The sequence below is a fragment of the Aptenodytes patagonicus genome, chromosome 1 (assembly GCF_965638725.1).
Source record: "Aptenodytes patagonicus chromosome 1, bAptPat1.pri.cur, whole genome shotgun sequence".
In the NCBI taxonomy this organism is placed as follows: Eukaryota; Metazoa; Chordata; class Aves; order Sphenisciformes; family Spheniscidae; genus Aptenodytes; species Aptenodytes patagonicus.
Window position 1 is genome coordinate 153,355,616 of NC_134949.1, and position 22,317 is coordinate 153,377,932.

Genomic DNA, 22,317 nt, shown 5'->3' on the forward strand with positions numbered 1-22,317 from the left:
CAGTCATAATGCGTGGGGCTGACTGCCTCACCCTAGGCAACCTCCTGGATGGACCTTCGTCTACATCCTCGTTTGCCTGGCCCTCAAGTTCCAGGGCCCCACATCTGTTGTGTAAGGACAACTGGGAAGGTGAGGGAGGCTGGGCAGGGGTTCGCCTGGCACCCCAAGCAGGGACCTGTTTCCATTCCCCCCCACCACTTAGGTTCCCTCCTTCTGCCTGGTGGCAAGAGGGCAGGGGATCCTCCGCTTCTTGTGGAGCCTCCATCTGCTGCCTTTGCCTCAGGGATGGTAGGGTGTGGCTCCAGCAATCTATCTCCCTCTCACACTGCCGGATACTCCTTAACCTTTCCACTTCCACTTTCAGCTCTGCCACCAGGCCGAGCAGATCATCCACCTGGTCACACCGCACACAGGTGCTGTCTCTGCTGCCCTCCAGTACAAGTGACAGGCTCAGGCACTGCCTGCAGCCAGAGACCTGGAGAGCTGTATGCTTGCGTGAGGGCTCCGTCTGGGTCGCCACATTCCTTCTGGCGATGGCTTTCGGCCGAGTGGAAACCATAGCTGGGTCCTCTTCTGGGAGGGCGACGACTACTAGTTGAGTTGGCCTCTAGAGCCAGTAGGGGGACTGCGCCCTGCCCGCCTGCCCTGCACGCCCTGCCTGCGCCAACTGCCGCGCCACGCCCTAGCTGACAGACCGCGTCCTGTTCGCCGCGCTCCGCGCCGCTCGCACTCCCTGGGGGCTGCTCTTGTACGCGAAGGGGTTCGGCCGCCGCCCCTCCTGTCCCCGCCCACGCTGAGTCAGAGCTGCCGCTCGTCAGGAGCTTCCTCCTCCGGCTCGGGGGGAGGGGGGGGAGGGGGGGCGGGGCTGGGGCACACTCTCACTCCCTGCGCTTTTGCCTTCGCGGGTTTTGCCGCGGTTTTGCTGCCTTAGGAAGGCTCCACCGGCGCGATCCTCTGCTCCGGAGCCCTTCGCCCTCGGTGCTTCCACGTGTACACATGCATACACATACCATGCAATATACATGGAACAAGAGAGTAAGATTTGAACAAGCAATATGCAAGAAAGTGTAACATACGGACTAGTGCTCCAAGAACAAATGGCTGGTCAATTATTGCCTAGCCAGATGCAATCAGTAGCGTACAGAATTAGCAAAATGCTTTTGCATACCTGTAGTGTCTTCTGATTCTTACTGAAATGATTTGTCTTTCTGATATCTTTGGTCAAATCAAGGGCTTATAGTCTTTCCAACATACACTGATTACTGTTTGTACAAAAGACTGTGCTAAGTGCAGTCACTGATTAATGAAGCGGACTGACAATAATTTGTGATATATTTAGAACAAGTCTGAGATGCATTTTCTTCATGGTAAATGAGATCTCCCCACAGGAAAAAAAGCAAATTTGTTTAGATACCAGAAAAGTATTTTAATTTCTCTCATATTCGGTAGTGTGTGTGTTTGTATATATATACACACACACATATATATGTTTGTTGTTCCACTATGATGATGTAAAGCACTTGAGAAACGTTTCCCATGTTAATTACAAACGATATTAAATAAAAATACTAGACAACCATTTTAATCTGGAGTTCATATTTTCTTCAACCTAGAGCCTATAGTTTGTTCTGAAAGCAAGTTCTCATACAGAGCCGGTTTATGAGATTTGAATTGCTTGTTTCAAGTCATCTGATAAGCCTATGAACTAGCTACATAGTGAAGGGGAATAAAAGGATTTTTAAGTACAGAGGTATAATGAATCATGCCTATTTATTAGTCATCCTAATGAATACCTGCAAATTATTCTGCAATAAAGTTATTTTAACAAATTGGAGAACACAGACATATGTCAGTTACTGGGACAATTGCACAGTTTACTGTCAAGCAATTCTAGTAATTATTTAAATTGGTGATTAGATATCACATCAGCTGAGATATTTTAGAATTCCTTGAACTTCCAGTATGGAAATTTGCTGTGTATAATTACATTACTGAGAAATATCCATACAGTAAATGAACATGCAGATCTCTATTTAGCAACCATAATGCATCTATATTTACTAGCTCATTTGTTTACACATATTCATGCTGTTTGCAGAAGGCCATTAGCTCTAATTTTCAACTTGTTTTCTAGCAAAAAAGTCAAATTTACAAGAAAGGAGTGAGACTGAACTGCTAAAAAAAATAGCAGCATTAAAGGAGTTTATTTAGGGTGCTTAGCACAAAGAGGTTACAGTCCATGACTATGGCTCCCAGCAATGCTTCTTAAACACTGTCAATTTGATTTCTCAAATAAAGTCAGCAAGAAAATACTAAAATCCTTTTGAAATACCATATTTTCATATAATTCTCTCGTAGAAACATTTTTGTAAAGTCTTGCACTTTTTTTTTGTTGGTACAAGCTATAGACAAAGCACAGATAGTAATTTTAAGCTTATTAGCAAAATTACCTAACCTCACACTATGACCATTTCTTGCTGTACTTAAACTGCACAGATGTTGAGCAGAGGCCATACCTTTTTTCAGAAACTTTTGCCATCTTTTTAATACAAGCATAGTTGGTCAAAGTTCTAATGTATTTTAAAATAAGCCTTCATTAATACACACATGTTAATGATAGCAATAGTCTAACACATTTTAGGCCATAGACAAAGCTATTTTAAAAGCTAAAGCCCTTCCTTTTGTTTAAGGAGAAACAGAAGCCCACCGGGGGAGTAGGCCTTCCTTCAAATAGCCAGAGAAAACACATAATAAACCTACACTTTTCATCTTGCAGAAGGAAGCTGAAATATACAGCATAACTCAGAAAAAACACAGCATAGTTCAGGATGAAGTATTTACTGTACCATATTATTCACAGAAAGAGTTCCCTGTAGCAATTACAAAACAAACTGCAAGATACTGAACTTAAGAAAATATAAAACATGGTCAAAGAAATAGTAAAGCAGGGAAGACATAAAATTGGATGGAGTAAAGAAAAAGAAATATAAGCAAATATAAGGAATGGTTATAACAGGACAAGAATTTAAACTTAGGTTCTTCAAATTTTCCCAGACGTTCATGGCTTGCAGTGCCCATAGCAGATACATGAGTAAGCACCTAGTGCTGCTCTCAAAGAGGTAGATGCAGAGATAAGATACAGAGGGTAACAGTATCCCTCTCCAGAGCAAACCACACAATTCTCCTTGGGCACAGAAGCAATAGCTCCCATGTTAAAATGTTCAGTTCCTTCAGGGTCACTTTTGTAGAATCATTCCCAAGATGAAAGAGAATTTCACATCACCTCAAAGGAAGAAAGTTATTTAGCTATGGAAAACTCGGGTATAGCAATATGGCTTGTGTAAGGCAACAAGAGAAACTTGTGCAGCTGGGGACAGAGTGTGGATTCTCTTCACTCCTAAGTTTTGCAGGAAGATGAGAATCCAATGATAACACACGGTCTTCATAGCTCAGACCTCCTTAAGCAAAACAAAACGAAACTCCAGTTTTAAACCGTGAAAAGAAGCCACGCTAAAAGGCAATAAAATTACTCCAGCTAATACAGTGAAGAAAAACCCAGCATTCCAGTAATTCAGAATGAATTCTGTTCTCTTGATATTCTCAACCAACGGATGTTTTAAGAGCATTTTCTGCAGAAAAGCAGTCCTGACAGATAGTTTTTGACTGACTGTCAAGAAAAAGAAAACAGAGCAATTTATATTAGAAAACCATAAGAATCAGTTCTCAGGTACAGATAAAAAGTTTACAAACTTTTCAAGGAAAGCTTTAAAATGTGCTGATATTAGAAGTATTAAAATGCCTATCTGATTTTCCACTGATTCATCCCTGAATGGACACTGGCTCACAGGATTAAAACTGTTTTCACAGTTATAACCAGAGGATTCAAATTTCCATCTGTGGGACTCATAAAACACTGTTTCAGTAGGCACTATATGGTTAGATGGATGAAGGTCAAACATATATATAAATTTCCCACTCTCCAAGTCAGACTTCTGAGAAAAATATACAGACCAAAATAAGTACATGCAATTCCCAGCAGCCAAGAGAATTATTTCTGAAAGCATTCTATTATTTTCCTAAATTTGATTTCCACTAAATCAGAGCCGAACTGACCAAACTGTCCAACTGAACACTGTTTGAATTAATACATGAAAAAGGTCTGGACTCACAATATTCACAGTGTCCAGAAAATAAAATCAGTAACAATCTGTGCCTAACATCTCAAACTGCAGCACTCATTTGAGGAAGGACTAAGCAGTAGCATGAAGAGAATGGGAAGAATCCTCCCTACAGCACCAGAGTACCTTAGCTGTTATTTTGATGTTGAAGGAACAAGGTAATTAGCACATCTCTGTCACTAGGTATAAGCATCAGAAGATTTGCAAAATAACCAGTCCACTAAACTCGTGTCCACTATTCCCTTGATAAATAGAAAAAGCTGGGCTCTTCAGGATCGTTTCTCTCAGAAACACAAGACTGACACTGTCTCCTTTTCATGGAAGGAGAAGACGGTCATCTGTCTACCTCTTGAAGAAAAAGTAGATCCTCATAAATTCCTTAAAGGAGTGGTACTTGTAATTAAAGGCAGGTTAGAAACTGTATAAAAATATTTAAGTGATTACCTCTCCTATAAAGACAACCATAACACAATCCAGTTTTTCTTCAGGGGACAGCTTATCAATAAGGGAGTGGAGAGTTTCTGTAAGGTAAGACTTGACTTTTCTTTTCACTGTAGGTATTCCCATTACAATGGAAACTGAAATCAAACAAACCAGAAATGTACTTTCAGTGATTTCATACACAAGACAGAAAACAAAAATCTTATCTCGTAATAAAGCATTAAGAAATGCAAAGGCTTAAAAGATGGAGATAACAGTAATTAAAAATAGTTTAAAAATATACCACCCATCATCAGAAGCATGATTAACATAACCATCACCAACACTCAGAGCAAACACAGCAAACAAAAAAAAACAGTAATCCTAGACATGCCAGACTATTGCATAGGTAATAATCAACAACCATGGTATTAATCAGATAAGCTGCACCAAGACTTGCACCAAGACTTACAGAGTGATTAAACTCCCTAACTTAGTTTTATTTTCAAATTGGCATAACCATTCTTCACAACTCAAGTAGTTAACTTCTCAGAAGTCGTCTTTTAAAAATGACACTGCTCAAAAAACCTCTATTACTTTCCTTGCACTTGATTTGGGTTCTTCTAGAAAAACAAGTCCAGGTCATCAGGATTGCCCAGAAATTTGTCACTGAAATCTCTTATCCCTGTTAAAAGCACCTCAAATGCAAAGCAATCTGGCCCCAGCTACAACGCTATTATCATTATCGAATTTCAGCTGGCCATCTGACTCCCGTGTTCCTTAACTTTCCCATAGTCTTTCTTCTGCACCCCACCCTGTACCCAGGGCTGGCTACCTACTACGAACACAGCAGACAGCAGCAGGAACACAGTAAAAGGATAAAGCAGACTTGGTGAAGTCAGCACCAGCATGCCAAGCCATCTGTGTGAAATGATTTACCACATCATAAATATATAAAATCAAACCACTATTAAAAAATGTTGTTTATCCTTCCTTATAGAGCCTGCTTTGCCTAGCAACTACACATTAATAAGCTCTGAATTTTTAAAACAAACATTCAAAAAGCACAGTGACCAGGAAAGGGGAAGATAGGAAAATAATTTTAACTCAGAATTTCCTCCCTCTTTTTAATTAAATAAACCTGATTCCAATTTCTATTTTGTAATTTCAAACATCTGTCATATATTCCCAGTGGGATATAATACAGGCTTCACTTGAAACAATAAAATATGAGCCTTTTCCTTCCTGAATAACAACATTGAAATAAACGGTGTTTATAGTCAAAAAAATAACCCTATGGCTTGAGCCCGCGTATTTGTCAGACAAGCATGCCTTCTGTTAAAAGAAGGAGCTATCAAATTTAGTGAAGTACTGAAAAAAATACAGTCCAGGAGTCACTAATGCTTCTTTCAAAAGCAAGGAGGGGGAGAAAATTAAAAAAGAAAGGCCTAGTGGACAGTAACATGAGCCATTCAAGTAGATGGCACACAGAGAAATAAGGACTCATTGGTGAGGCCTTCAAGCTTAGACACACACACATGCGCGCGCGCGCTTTGAGGTATATCAGTTTGGTTGGGCTTCATGCTATTTATTTTCTAGAGCTCCAAGAGTGGGATTCCATGGAGCTATCCTAATGACCAAAGCTCAGAATTTGTGAGGATTAGGGAAAAAAAAGGGATCAACAGTACTGCAGCACAACACTGATTTTTTTTCCCCCCTCCAATGAATGTCCACATTTTATTGATGCAATTATATCTGATTATCCTAGTTCTCCCAACTCTAAGTTATACACTGAAATATATTGTTCAAAAAACCAGAAACATCAAATCTAAAATAATTATATCCATGCATGATTGCCCAACAAATCTGAAAAGCCAAAGGGATATGTCCATTAGCAGTTCAGAATCTGTTGTTCAGAATCTTGAACTTTGTTCCCTTTTACTTAGTTACAAAAAATTCATCCAAACTAAATGCTTCTTAATGTGTACCTTAACATGGGATGGGGTGTGATTGAGATTATGCAGAAAAGAGCAAAGCTGAAACCAAACTCCTTTCATCTTGGATTCAGTGCAAATTCCAAGAGATATCAATATCACACAAGTTAAATGAGATGTCCTTGATCTACCAAGTAATGCAGTAGATTATATTACTAAAACTAGAAAGTCCTCCAGATATAAAACATAAAATAAACATCATATCAGCATACCTCCTGTCCTTCCAAGGCCAACCTGCACAGAAGGTTGAAGGCTTCCTTCATTTTTCAACAAATGAGGCAAATGGTAATAGATATTTGGCACTTGAAGAGATTTTCTACTTGTTAGCTCTTTTAACAATTTCAGCGTCTCATCTGCAAACATGCATGAAATCAGTAATGCAGAAAACAAACAAGATGAAGTTTTATGCAGTGGTAAATAATACAAAATTCCAAGCTTGGTCCTAACTGAAAAACAGAACAAATGATGCATTTTACTGAGGCATTATATCTTGTGTACAAAGGAAGTCTTTTCTCATTTTAATTTTTAAATAAACTATGGCCAAGATTATTTTCCACTCAGTAACCTTGCTACAGATATAGTTAATACTTACCTGATCACACAAGACTTGGTGTGTAGTCACAGAAGTAAAAAACGCTCCATTTATTTAGGTTGGTTTGGTTTTTTTCCCCAATGAATCAAAATGGGAGGCTTATTTACCTAGATTATTTTTTACTTACGCTTACAGAGCTCATCACCATGTAGTGATGCCACTGCAAATAACTTTTCAAAGCTACAAATACATACTGGAATACACTGCAGATACAGATACAAAACAAACATAGCATAAAATACACAATTAAGATTTTTAGTATTTCTGCAATAAAATGAATGCTAACATGAATTTAATTTAGTCCATTAGAGTACTTAAAATAATTCTTGCTCCTTCTAGAATAACTGTCTCTCAGGATGTCCAGGTGGCCCTCAAAGTTGCAAATAACAGTTTTTAAATTCCCCTGCTGTGCGTGTTGATTTTCTTACATCAAGTGTGAAAACAACTCTTATTTCAAATGACAAACATGATAGCATATGGACCTTTGAAAACTTATGGGCTTTACAATATCAAGTTAAGTAAAAAACTGTACTCATGGTTTCCGAGAAAAAATTGAATTGTGCAGAAGTGAGAGAAGTAATGCCATAAATGTCATTCCTCTCAGATTCTGAGTGTAGTTTCCACAAAGCTGGAACAGTTTTGTTGTGAGTTTTGTTTTGGTTTTTTTTAAATATTTATTTTTGGGTGAAACTAAATTCCTCACCACTTATAATCTTGAAAAAATGCTTTGTAATAGATGCCATAAGTCGAGACACTAATTTTGATAGATTCCAATACAGGTACATTTTACTTTTCCTGCTAACATTTCCTTTAGCTTCAACTGCAAAAGCTGGACTAAAAATTCTCTCAAAATATGACAACTCTTTGTATGAATGAATAATGTTTTACATAAAACAATCTGGAATTTTTTCAGCTTCAAAGATAGCAAATACTTCATAGTATTATGTATACTTAAGTAGATTAAACTTAATAAAATCTATCGAATACTAAGTTCTGAGCACAAAAGCTCAGGAATTCAGACTTCAGCTGACTTCCCATCATGGCTCCCCATGGAAAAAAGAGGATGTCCCAGTTGGGATCCAGACATGGTAGAAAGTTTAAAAAGTGAATCGGTAACTTCAGCTGCATCAGAAGAGAATAACTCCCTATGACTACATTGTCTATAAGCAAGCTAACTCATTTTTAGAAATAACTGTGGTAATAACTTAATCATAAATCCAGTATCAAACTTACATGACTTCCTCTATTTTTGTTCGCTTTAACAGCAAAAACATACACACAGAAGAGGAAGACCAGAGTCACAGACTATGTTAAATGTAACCTTTATCTATACCATTCCTGGAGATCCAGGGAACTATGGAGATCAGGTTGGATAGGCCATTAGTGTCAGACAGAGCAATTCATCCTTAATATCAGCACTGAGGGCCTATAATTATAACCCTCCCCCCCCAAAGAAATTCTATAGAAGATAGTAACTCATAGCACAAATGCAAGTAGGTAAGAGATTCAAAAAGCTTGATCCAGTTTTTTGATTTGCAAAAATCTTTGGGTTTATATTCCTCATTAGGCCAATACTCACCAGAAAGTTTATATTTATTTGTTATTCATTTTCCATCTAGAATAGTCAGAGTGACTAAAGCAGTAATAGTGTGATTTTAAAAGTTAACTTGAAAACTGGTGAGTAGTGCGAAGGCATTCTCTAATATTGCCAAACACAGCTCTCAGTAAACTTGAGCATCAGCCTCCAAAATGGGTAAAAACTTATGGAAGACTTTACCAGTTCAACAATTAATGACTAGTTATTAAAAAGGACATTATCTGTACATTTTACAAATCATAACCAATACCTTAGATAGCCTGTATGTTTTTACATCTTCCAGCTGACTTTTAAACATATTTTAATTGCTTCAAGTTCATCTATTTCTTAAACACTGTTTGCTGACCTTTCCCCTCGAGCTCTATTTAAAAAGTGATGTAAATTATTGTCAAAATATAGTCAGTATGTTAAATAAGTAACCAGAAGTTCCAAACTTTTGGAGCTAGGCATGGAGTAAGTATTCAGTCCCTAAAGTCATAAGAATGAAGAGTGGGTGGATCATTAAGAATAGAAATAGGAAATCTGCACTGCTGAACAGTTTCATTCGGCTTTCTTGGTATTAATTTTTTATTCTATATTAATAAGAAGAGATATTAGTAGTGTAGAGTTATAAAAAATAGCTCCATCACAGTATGTACCTGAAAAATTATTCATTGCATTCTTACTCCCATTTGTTTCTGCTACTGCACGCCTGAACTGCTCCAAGATAGCGTTCAGCTCAGAAGAGCGCTGCAGAGTGCGATGCTCAGCTATACGAAGACGTTCCTTCAAAGCATGAAATTCCCGTTGATATGCAATCAATTTTTCTAGAGAGAAAAAAAGATGATCCTGGTTATTTTTGGAAACAAACACCTACAGACAGATCCAACAAGGGTCAGGGACTGCTCAGCTATGCAGCACCTGAAATTCCACCAAGAAGAGGGCACAGCCCAGCACTATCCCACCCGAGTTAGGCACCTTCGCATTTACACAGCATACAGAGGGAAGAGTGAGCTGCACCAGCCAGGGGTGCAAAGCAGGCACTGAAGGGGGTATGTCCCTCACTGTAGCCACAGACAGGGGCAACCTTTGAGTTCCCATTACTCAGCACCACAAGGCAATTCTGAATCTTTTCTTGGAACAGATGCCCACAACCCCTTTCTTTTAAGAAGCAGAATAGGAGTGGTGCCTTACAAAAGCACGTTACGCCTTTTGAAAGCCCCCTCTGAACACTTTGTAAGAATGAGTGGAATTTGACAATATTTCAGACATACCAATTTCAAACACAAGTTTTAACTTAACGATATTGTCAGTGCCTGCAAAAACAAAATTTTTATCAAAATCCTGCTAATGTAGATACATATATGTATTCTTTGAAAGGAGACCAAAAGAGTGAGGGAAACACCAAAACTCGTTTGCTGATATGTTGCCTATGCCCTTGCCACCCAACAAAGTAAATATCTCTGGTTTGTGCATATTTCCTCGAACCTCGTGCTCACCACCATCACTCTTCTTCAGCCAATCTACAGATATGGACTGGAGTATCTTGAGTGATTTTATACATTATAATCAATATTCCAACCACACAGCTGTCATCCGTAGACATATCTTTTTTGCTATTTACCTATCCATTCCTAGCCTTTTAGTATTGCAATGGTAGGAAAGTAGAAGTTTTGCAAGCAATTTGAATCTCTTCCTGTTGCTACACTACAGTAACACATGGAGTAAAAAAGGAATTACAGTCAACTTTCCCTTGTAAATTGAAAGACATTGGAGGAAATGCAGCATTATTAACATTTATTTTCTTTTTTGTAGTTGGGATGTACTGTTCTGACTACATTTAGAAAACATAATTAGCTAAATTGCCCTCTGTTTTGAAGACAGAAAAATAAAAACATAGTTCACTACCTCTTAAAAACATTTCCCTTGCCAGCCTTATTTTCCTTTTTTCATTAAAACCAAATGGTTACTGCTTTTGTGCCAACACACCCAGAACACAGATGCTGGCCCACAATACAGTGCTAGGCACACTACACACTGACAACTGAATGCAGATGGCTATTTGAAACAGGACTTGGTGCTTTAGTCAGCAGTATTGAGAAGGCCAGGAAAATTTTCTGGAGTTTCTGGCATGAAGGACATTCTTACTTGCCAATGATAACCCAAAGAAATCAAAGATTGCCTGGAACCATGTCTACTAGTTACTGTAAGGTTACAAAACATTTTAACAGCTAAATGAATATAGAATTGTATTAGTGTAGAGGCCACACAAGTATGCGAATGATATCCCCTCCCCAAAATGAACGGATGATGGCAGGTTATACAGATAGCTGTTAATTTCTGTCTAAACAGGGAAGAACAGGTGAGCAACCAAAGAACATGCAAGGTTTTACTGGGGGCTTCCATAGCAGTGGATAGCCTCAGAAGCAGCCTGTAGCATCAGCTCTCCCTTCTTGTCTTTCTTCATGGTACAAGATAGCAGACAAACTTTGGTACTTCTGTTCTTCCTACTTTGAAAAGGCTAAACTCATCTGTGGCAGTCTGTATTTCTCCTGGGAAAATGGTGAGAACCCTATGGAACCTGTGGTTCAGACTCCAGCACCTCAAGTAGGATGAATTCAGGTCTTTCTCTCTTGACTTAGACAAATTCTTGGCAGAGACCATTTCTCTTCCTGCACTTACTAAAAGATATCAGCACATCAGGCACAGTGCTCCAATGATTCTGGTGCTCTAAGGAACAGTCGAGTCTTAGACAGAACAATTTACCTAGGAATATGTCAAACAGTGGAGAACCGCAGTAGTTCCCCTGCCACCTCCACCTAGCAAACTCCATAATGCAAAATCTGAAATATCTTATTACTAAACTCAGTTGTAAACAGAGATTAAGATTTTTCTACCTCCCTAATTCAGGTAGGCAGTTTTATCACATGAAGAAATGAAAACTGTAGTTTCGTATTAAGAACTACCAACAAAAAAACCCTTACTGAGAAGATGACACTTTCAGAGGAGGTGACTGTTATAACACCTTTAATTTGCAATTAATATAATATGTCAAAAATAAAAAAGGTAATTAGTTAATTTCTTTTTAAAGAAATTTAAAATTATATATGTAGAAGTAAACTTTTATTTTCATAACTTATCATAGCAGTTTTTGAGCAAAGAACATAGGACCCCAACTGTGGCACTGTAAAATAGAATCACAGAATCATAGAATCACTCCCATCTACAAGGAGGGCTTAAAGGAGGATCCAGGAAATTATAGGCCCATCAGTCTTACTTCAGTCCCTGGAAAAGTTATGGAACGAATCCTCCTGGGGGCTATCACAAGTCAAATGAAACACGTGATTGGGAAAAGCCAGCACGGATTCACCAAGGCCAAATCGTGCTTGACAAACATGATCACCTTCTACAACAGAGTAACCTGCTCAGCTGATGCGGGGTGAGCAGTGGACATTGTCTACCTGGATTTCTCCAAGGCTTTTGACATGGTTTCCCACAGCCTCCTCCTAGAGAAACTGATGCGTTACAGTCTAGACAAGTGGTCTGTCCGGTGGGTGGGGAACTGGCTGACAGGCCACACCCAGAGGGTGGTGGTAAATAGCTCCTTTTCAAACTGGCAACCTGTCACAATTGGGGTCCCCCAGGGATCGATATGGGGCCCAACACTGTTTAATATCTTCATAAGTGACCTGGATGATGGGATCAAGTGTACCCTGATGAAGTTTGCCGATGATACCAAACTGAGTGGGGAAGCAGACACTGGAAGGGAGAGCCACCCTGCAGGAAGACCTGGATAGGCTGGAAGAGTGGGCTAACAAGAACCTTATCAAGTTCAACAAAGACAAATGTAAGGTCTTACACCTAGGAAAACATAAGCCAGGAGTGCAGCACAGGCTGGGATCTACCCAGCTGGGGAGCAGCTCTGCGGAAAGGGACCTGGGGGTCCTGGTGGACGACAAGCTCAATATGAGTGAAGAGTGTGCTGCTACAGCAAAGAAAGCCAACAGGAAGCTGGGTTGCATCAACAAGCAGAGATAAAGAAGTCATTATCCCACTCTACTCAGCGCTTGTTGGGCCACACCTGGAATACTGTGTTCAGTTTTGGTCCCGCTGTACAAAAAAGATGTGGACAGGCTGTAGAGGGTCCAGAGAAGGGCTACAAAGACGATCAAAGGACTGGGAAGCCTGCCATATGAGGAAAGGCTGAGAGAACTGGGTTTGTTCAGCCTTGAGAAAAGAAGGCTTAGGGAAGACCTTATCACCATGTTCCAGTATTTAAAGGGTGGCTACAAAGAAGACCGAGACTCCCTTTTTACAAGGAGTCACATGGAAAAGATGAGGGGTAATGGGTACAAGTTACTCCCAGGGAGATTCCGATTGGACACAAGAAGAAAATTTTTCGCAATGAGAACAATCAGCCATTGGAATAATCTCCCCAGGGAAGCGGTGGATTCCCCAACATTGGACACTTTTAAGACTCGGCTGGACAGGATGCTGGGCCAGCATCCTGTCACATGATGTCACAGCCAGCACGGTTGTCTAGACCGTGCTTTTGCCAAGAAAGGTCAGACCAGATGATCCTTGAGGTCCCTTCCAACCTGGTATTCTATGATTCTATGAAAATTGTTCCCAGTAGAAGTATTACAAAGTAGTTCAGTTTTGAGGCTCCCAGTGAACAGTACCAGTATTGCACTTCTGGTACTTGAGACCTCAAAAGCATGAATTCCTTTAAGAAATACTGGTTGACTGGTTCAAAGTAGCCAACTTCTCACAGTTGCTTCAATGTGACATACCTGGGTTAAGGAGGCTGCTCTAAAAGATACGTAAACTCCTGAAACCCATCCTTCAAAAATGTATGACTGATTTTTCTTGTTAGGTCACAATATTATTCAGCCAAGTAAAACTAGAAAATGCCAACATTACAAATATAATCATACGTTAAGTCCACTACGAGTATTTTTCTAGTTATTTACACAAAATGAAGTAAAAATCATTCTTTGCAAAAACCTAACTAGCTTAAAACATTTACCTCTCTAACACTAACAGAGCTAGCACTTTTCATATATTTGGAGATTAATGGGTAATTCGGCCTTTTGGTACTCGTTTTATAACATGACTGCCTGTACTTTGAAACAAAACAAATTAAATTTAAATTTCTAAGTTATATCTTTGGCATACTTGCAGTAGTTCAAAGCATTGATCAACTGCTCAGATACTTATTACTTAAAAACAAACAAACAAAAAAACCACAACAGCAGCAACATCCACTTTTATCTCATACTGAAAGGTACTTGCAAAAGAGAAAATACTTCTTAGGCTCTTACAGTACCACCAATAGTGGTCACCACCTGTCCCAGACTTTAGAAAAGTAAGTGTCCTTTAAGGCATCAGGAGTTTATAATTTGATTAACTCTAATTTGATTTTTCAGAGTTCTTGACTCCTAAGTACTTGTAAATGAGCCTACAGGATTAAATTTAAGGATCTATTTTTATTTAAACTTTGACTTAGCTCAAGTTCGGTATTTGCTTTTTTTTCCTCCTCTCAAAAATATGAAAACATTTGAAAGCTAAATCTTTTCATCAAAACATTAAGACTTTTTGAGGAGAACATGTTACTATATTACACAAAGGTTCCATTTATATTTTAAATTTCACTTCTTTCCTCACAAGGAGGAAAGAATCAAAATTTGCAAGTGACTGTAGAAGCTTCTCCAGAAATTCAAGGCAGTCTTTCTGAAATGTGTACGTATGATGAAAGGCCAACGTTCAATTAGAGTTGAAACTGGCCAGTGCTGTATCTGACAACAAGAAAGGCTTTGTTAAGTACATTAATAGCAAAAGGAGGTCTAAAGAAAACCTTGGACTGGTACTTGTTGATTATGGTCACCTGACTAATAGGGATGAAGATGAAGTGGAGGCATTCAATGCTTTTTTTTCCTCAGTCTTTAGTAATACTGACAGATGTTGGCTGCCCAGTCCTCTGAGTTAGAGGACCATGAGTGCGGGAACAGTGACTTTCCATTTGTGGACACTGAAATTGTAAGGGTCCAGCTGTATAAGCTGAATGTTCACAAGTCCATGGGGCCTGATGGGATTCATCCCAGAGTACTGAAGGAGCTAGCAGATGTTACAGCAGGACCCCTCTTGATCATCAACCAAAGGTCTTGGGAGTCTGGGAAGGTCCCTGCTGACTGGAAGCTAGCCAATGTTATTCCAATTTACAAAGTGGGCGTGAGGGAACACCCAGGAAACTACAGACCTGTTAGTCTAACCTCAGTTCCTGGAAAAATTATGAGAAGATTATACCATTGAAAGGCATTTAAAGAACAATGCAATCATCAGGCACAGTCAACATGAGTTCACAAAGGGAAAGTCCTGTTTAACTGATCTGATACCCTTCTCTGATAAGGTCACCCACCTAGTGGATTAAGGGAAGGCAGTGGATGCTTTTTTTTTTTTTTTTCAATTTTAGTAAAGCTTTTGATACTGTCCCTCACAGCATCCTTCTGGACAAGTTGTCCAACTGTGAGATGAGCAGGTTCGCGGTGCGCTGGGTGAAGAACTGGCTGAACTGCAGGGCTCAAAGGGTTGTAGTGAATGGGGCTACATCTGGCTGGTGACCGGTCACCGGCAGTGTTCTTCAGGGTTCAATTCTAGGGCCAGTTCTGTTCAATATCTTTATCAACGACCTGGATGCAGGATTTGAATGCACCATTAGCAAGTTTGCTGACGATACCAAACTGGGAGATGCTGTTGACTCTCTCGAGGGATGCGAGGCTTTGCAGAGGGATCTAGATAGATTGGAGCATTGGGCAATCATCCATGACATGAAATTTAACTAGTCCAAATGCTGGATTCTGCACCTGGGTGGAGTAACGCCAGGCACAAGTATAAACTGGGAGAGGAGTGGCTGGAAGGCAGCCCTGCAGAAAGAGATCTGGGGGCGCTGGTCGACAGCGAGCTCAGTATGAGTCAGCAGCGCGCCCCGACAGCCAAGAGGGCAAACCGCATCCTGGGGTGCATCAAACACAGCATAACCAGCCGGTCAAGAGAAGTGATTATCCCGCTGTATTCAGTGCTGGTGCAGCCTCACCTTGAGTACTGTGTGCAGTTCTGGGCCCCACCATTGAAGAAGGATGTTAAAGGTCCTTGAATGTGTCCAGAGGAGGGCAACAAAGCTGGTGAAAGGGCTGGAAGGCATGTCCTGTGAGGAGCGGCTAAGGACTTTGGGCTTGTCTACTTTGGAGAAAAGGAGGCTGAGGGGCGACCTCATTGCTCTCTACAGCTTCCTGAGGAGGGGAAGTGGAGAGGGAGGTGCTGATCTCTTCCCCCTGGTGCGCAGTGACAGGACACGTGGGAATGGTTCAAAGCTGCATCAGGGGAGGTTTAGATGACATGAGGAGGCATTTCTTTACCGAGAGGGTGGTCAGACACTGGAACAGGCTTCCTAGAGAGGTGGTCGATGCCCCGAGCCTGTCAGTGTTTAAGAGGCATTGGGACAATGCCCTTAATAACATGCTTTAGCTTGGTCAGCCCTGAATTGGTCGGGCAGTCGGACTAGATAATAGTTGTAGGTCCCTTTCAACAGAGATATTCTATTCTGTAACAAGCTGACTTGTAAGCATTGTATATACAAAAAAGTCAACAGTATAGCCAATATTTTCAAAACACATTTGACTATTTAGTGTTTTATTGTTCAAAGATTTCTCTAAAACCTCAAGAAATTGAATTGATTTCTTGTCAAAAATTATCAAACCCATTTTTTTTTATTGCTGTTACAGTAAAAAGAAAAATAGTGAGCCTAAAAGGAAACAATCAGAGATCAGTGGTCACCATCATGAAAAAAAGTTTCTGTTTCTACAATATTATAAATGATTTTTCTTCTTCTTATCCTGAAACTTAGAGTAATTTAAGAAAACAGAGGAAGGAATTCAGACAGTAAGCTATTGGCCTTATACAGCTGATGAAAGAACCCCAAACATATCTGTTCTCTGACAAATAAAACATTTCTCTAACAGCAGCTGTAGCCAATACCAAACACATTTGGTCTCCAATAGTTTCAGCATACAGTCATATTTTTATTTAAGAATAATACACTGTTTTACATTGAAATGAGAAAGTGATGCTTTTCCATACTTTGCTCTGGAAGCCAAAGAGATCAAAGAAAAATAACTAGCCCTCATACTTCAAATGAAAATATCTTGTTAAGAAATTACTTTAGAACTGAAAGCATTAATTCTTCGTTATTTTCTCTTAAACTCTAGTAGTTTCAGCAAAACTCCAGAAGCTAAAAGCTAAATATTTTAGCTGGCTTGATGCTGCGCACTTCTTGGAAAGTTAACACTATGTCAACTCACTCAGTAGTTTGTTTTCTCAACTTTTTTCCCCTTGTTGCGAGATGTTCTCCTAAATATGCAGAACCTAGAATTTAGACAAGCTCACTTGAAAGTTGATGCAGTATTTTGAAAAATAAAAATTCAAATAAAACTGTGAAGGTTTGCAAGTTTTTGACCAGAGATGGAATCTCAGCTCTCAGCCTACTCTTCCTTCTCTGGGTTATTAATGGTTGTCCTACTAAACAACTGTTAAAAAAAGTCATTCCAAAAAGATACCATTAGCCTAAGTTACAAACTCAGTCCATTCTCCTCTTAGCCACAGACAGTCTTGATTACATCATTTGATTTTTGCTCCAAATTTAGACAGCTCATAAGCAAAGTTTTAGACGAGGTGCCAATTTCCTAAGCTCAGCATGGAGCTTCTGAACATCTTAGCATACATCTAGTTTCTTAGTTTTGGGTTTTGTACTACTAGTCTCATCTGTTTATGTACTTCAACCCATGATTTTTAAGAGCAAAGAGCTTTCCCTTGGGATAAAAAAGGGGCAAAGTAAAGGAACAAGAAAATATGTTGTAGTTTGAATTTACAAAATCATTTTGCAGATTATCTCTGCTCAACTAAAATAGCAAAAGAAGTCTGAATTGTAGGTAAATTACCTGCACTGGCAGAACATTTGCTGTATCATAACTCCAAAAGAAACACATACTGAATAACAAAATGGCAAAAATACACTGGAAACACAACCAAAGCAATTCTATGGCTATTCAGCTTCAGTGCCATTAAAAATCAATGGCTCTTAGTTTTTTGTTCATGTTACTTTTTTAGCAAAATGAAATTTTTTAATGCCCCAAGCCTGTCAGTGTTTAAGGGGCATTGGGACAATGCCCTTAATAACATGCTTTAACTTTTGGTCAGCCCTGAAGTGGTCAGGCAGTTGCACTAGATGATCATTGTAGGTCCCTTCCAACTGAAATAGTCTATTCTATTCTATTATTAAAACTATGCGAGGAAACTACTTTGGGTGCATTTTTAAATTGAGTGGAGTACAGACATCTATTGAATCAGCAAAATTCTGCTGCCTCTGACTATTTGAAGTTTCACCATAAACCACCCACAAAGGAAATGGAGACGTGTCAGTATCAAAGCAAGAACCTAGGCATCTAACCTTCAATCACAATGCACTTTTGAAACCTGTATATAATGTGTGTGTGTTGCAATTAATCTTAAAACACAGAAAGTACAGTTGAACAGGATTCCTGGTCTAGGTACTGGTATTATTAAAGCAACAATCACCATAAAATACTCAATCCACTATTTAGAAGTCTGAAAAACTACTCAGATCCACCAATGAGGTTGCAGGTGCAATTTAATATTGTTGAGAGCACGTAAGTACACAACAGTCTTGACCAAAGCTGTACATGTATTGATATATGACAATTCAGAAGATTTTATTTACATATCTTAGGCAGTAGCAGAAGAGGAACACAGAGGAGCATGTATTTAGATGATATGCATACACATCCACCTTTGTTAATGTTGTACCAGGGAAAGGAGGTATAGGCGCTACAGAATCAAGAGATGTTTGTGACCCTCTAGAGATGCCTCTCTCAAGAAATGGGCTAAATAGTGGACAAAGAAAAAGGGCCAGAAACTATCTAAAAAGGGAAGTTTGCACTTCTGGCAATCTCTGCAAAGTTTCTGACTCCATGTAGCCTGCAACAGCTATACTATGATAGCCTGTGACTCCAGTAAAAACCCTGCCACTCTCCACAAGAAAAAAAAAAAATCTGTGGCTGCTGTGTAATATGCCTCCCTCCCCCCACCTTTTTTTTTTTTTTTTTGGGGGGGTGGGGGTGGGGTGGGGGGGTGGGTAGAGGAAGACAGAATTGCATGAAGACCCTTACGAACCCCAAGAATATTTCAGTGATTATCAGTTAGTATTGCCATTCTCCCTCAAGGAAAGCCTTTTACTGGCTGCTAAAAGAAGCACCATCTACAACATAAAAAGCAGTATGAAAGCTTTGCAAGCTGTTATTTATCTTATCAATCAAGCAGGTTCACAAATATGTTAAATCACAGGCCATTTCCACAACTGGAAACAGAACATACTGAACTGAGGTGATAGTATTTAAAAAAAAAAAAAAAAAGCAAGCTATAATTTACTCAAGAGCTCTATGGTGGTACGGCTGGTAGTCTCCAGAGGCAGATGCATCAGACAACAAGATCAGAAAAAGCTTTATGACCTTCCCATATCAACAGCACACAGTTGAGTCTTCCTTCAAACTGCAAATCAGCTAAATACCCAAAGTGATGGATCTGCCACACAGAGAAAAAGGTAACCAGCCACAGACTTGGCACTCATAAAAGACAGCAAGACAAGTACAGAGGGCTTAGCTTTACCACATTGTAGGCCTGATTTATATTTCCTGCTCCTACCCAACTGAACTCTTGAAACCTCTCACCCCCTTTTTCGTTCATTAAGTAAGAACAGGAAGAATTGACTGCCGTCTGACAGACAGACAAAAGGCTTTGGTTGGCAACAAAGCATTGCACACAAATTTTCAATTAGTAAAACGGGTAAGAGCAGGAACAGATACCTGATGCAGCAGGACCTTTCCTCTGTCCAAGAGGGGAATATTCAAATCATTATTCAAATGAACAGTGTCTCACTAGCAACAGTACTAAATTCACCAATGTAACAGTTAAATTTATGGCCCATGCTAGTGACAACCCTTTCAGTTTTCTTATTCCAGCCCCAGGGTTCCCTCTCCTTAGACCCTCATTCAAAACCAACACAGCCTGCACCTTCTAAAAAAAAAAAAAAACCCAACAAAAAAAAAGCTTCAGCTGAAGCAAATTGTCCTACAAGTTAAAGGTTCCACAGCAAATGTCTCATTTTTGTGTATACTCTGTTGAAGAGTTATTAAAATGCCATTAAATAAATGTTTGAATCTGTGAGAATACACTGTAGTAAGTGCTAATTCAGGTACTTCTGTGATTAGTTATTCCACAACTCATTTACTCCCATTATGAAAACCCCACAGTAGTTACCATCATGCCACGGGTCAGAGACAGTAACAAGCTTCATGTATTAATGTTACACTTCCATCAAGGATGTTGATCAATTTACAGGTTGATACAAAATAGAGGTCTTAATGGACAGAGAGCTTCCACACTGAGTTTTATATAGAGTCAGTGGGTGCAGCAAGAGCAGGTTACCCTTCAATGAACTAGGGGTTTGTCAACATGCCAGCCAATTCAATCTGGCATAGCTTTTACAGGAACGTTTCTTTGTTTCAGCTACATAAAGTGAACAAATAAGTTCTGCCCTTCCCCTAAAATCAGTTCAGACGCTTTATGTGATCCATGAAATCATGGTACCAAGTACAGCAGTATCCAGTAAGTCATGACAGTATCTGCACTGACCTGCACTTCACTCCCGCAGAAGTGTACGCAACATGTATTTTTTAGACCATTCTTGATCCATAATATCTAAGTACCTTACAAGCTATCACATTTGTAGTATCACCTGATCAAATAGTCATCTTTGTCCCTCACAAACAGATATCCTTTTAAATTAAAATCCTGCTACGCTAATGTGGCAGACTAAATTATTTCCAATGTCAGTCAAAAAAAAGAAAGACTGAATTCCTCCAGTAAATCAAAAGAAATTCTTACTACACTAGCACTTAAGTAATTTTCAACTTCATCTTAAAACTGACACGTTTTTTGACAAAGGCTAGATTTCCTATTTTGCGTGGGTTTTGCAAAACATATCTGTAAATACAATTACCCAGCACTGTGATACAAAATTCTGCTCTCACTGCACTGTACAATCATCCAGCATCCACATAAAGATGCACAGACAAGTAATACATAGTGGCGTTTACTGAGGAAATATGAACATTGCTTCCATTGCCCTTTGGAAGTGATTCCAGAGCTCAGAAGATACTCACGAGGCACAAATCAAGCACTGCATTCTCAAATGTCTGACTGAGGAGAGGAGAGCAGAAGAATTGTTAAACCTATCACACAGGCATGGCCAAAAAGCTCTGTCCACACAAGAGAGATATTAAAGATGTTCCAGAATCCACCTGTGACATTTAGGCTTATAAAAACAGCAAAACACTGTTAACAAGCTGAGGTAATTAGCAAGTGTCAAAACCTGTCCATACGCACAAATCATATTTATAACCAGCAATGTCAAACAATGAAGAGTAAAGAAGGTCTTAACAAAATTTGCCCCCAAAAACTAAATCTCAAGTGTGCTCACAAATCAGATTCTGATTTTGTCTCAAAAACTGCCTAAAAGCTGATATATGGTGTCCTTGAAATGTTACAATATATTACCATGGATGACTACTCCCCATAAGCTGATTAGCTTCCTTGCTCTTAAGCAAAATTAAAACCTTTTATAAGCAAGTTATGATGAGTTATAAAATCTGAAGCAGAAAAGTAATCAACCATGCAAATACAGAATAAAGCAATATACTGTAAATGCTAACAACAGACATACTATAAATAAAAGCTCAGAAGAAAACTGCTCAAGGTCAAATTTTATCAGTCCTCTTTGAACACTCAGTCCTGTGGGCCTTTTTAGTTACAGAGTTTGTAGCTATGCCTATTCATAAAGATATTTTATTATTTTGAAGGGATTAGAGAATATGCAATTGTTTTGTAAGTATATTATTCTGTGGAATTAAAGACAGTAAAGTAAGGTAGATGATTTACAAACGAAAAATACATCCTACTAATCATGACAAAACATTTTCTGCTTCATGAAACAAACGAAAAAGGTCTTGTATCAAGGTTTAGGAAAACAAGTGGGCAAGTCATTCTTTCATCCTTAATCTTGTTACTCAAATTGACAGGTCACTTCAGCAATCTGGTATTTCAATCTACCAAAACAATCTGGTAGAATTACTTTTTATTGCCCTTGTTTTCCACATAGAAATGTACTTATTAGGACTAGAAGTATTTTTAAAAATGCTTATTCAAGTAGCTTTCACTGTGAAGAACAGCTTATTTTTGAGTGAAGGTTCTACAGGTTTTCTTAACTTTATTTATAAAAAAATAACCCAAGAATTATAATTACTTAATTTTTCATTGCAACTTGTTCACATTTTGCACTTCAAGGATCTGTATAAACAAATAGTGTTTTTTGTTCTCTCCAATTCTAATGCACTAGCACAAGTCTGAAGTGTTTGCTTTGAAACTTTC

The 22,317-nt window shown here is 39.1% G+C and overlaps 1 protein-coding gene across 2 annotated transcripts in view; it reads right to left on the reverse strand.

The window, feature by feature from the left end:
• Positions 1-22,317, reverse strand: part of MGAT4A (alpha-1,3-mannosyl-glycoprotein 4-beta-N-acetylglucosaminyltransferase A) — an 89,738-nt gene that overhangs the window by 44,968 nt on the left and 22,453 nt on the right. For both annotated transcript variants that reach the window (XM_076359276.1, XM_076359285.1), the window contains exons 3-5: positions 9,420-9,587; positions 6,805-6,945; positions 4,623-4,756 (exon numbers count right to left, since the gene is read on the reverse strand). In XM_076359276.1, the coding sequence (XP_076215391.1) occupies positions 4,623-4,756; positions 6,805-6,945; positions 9,420-9,587 (443 nt within the window). The remainder of the gene's footprint in view (positions 1-4,622; positions 4,757-6,804; positions 6,946-9,419; positions 9,588-22,317) is intronic.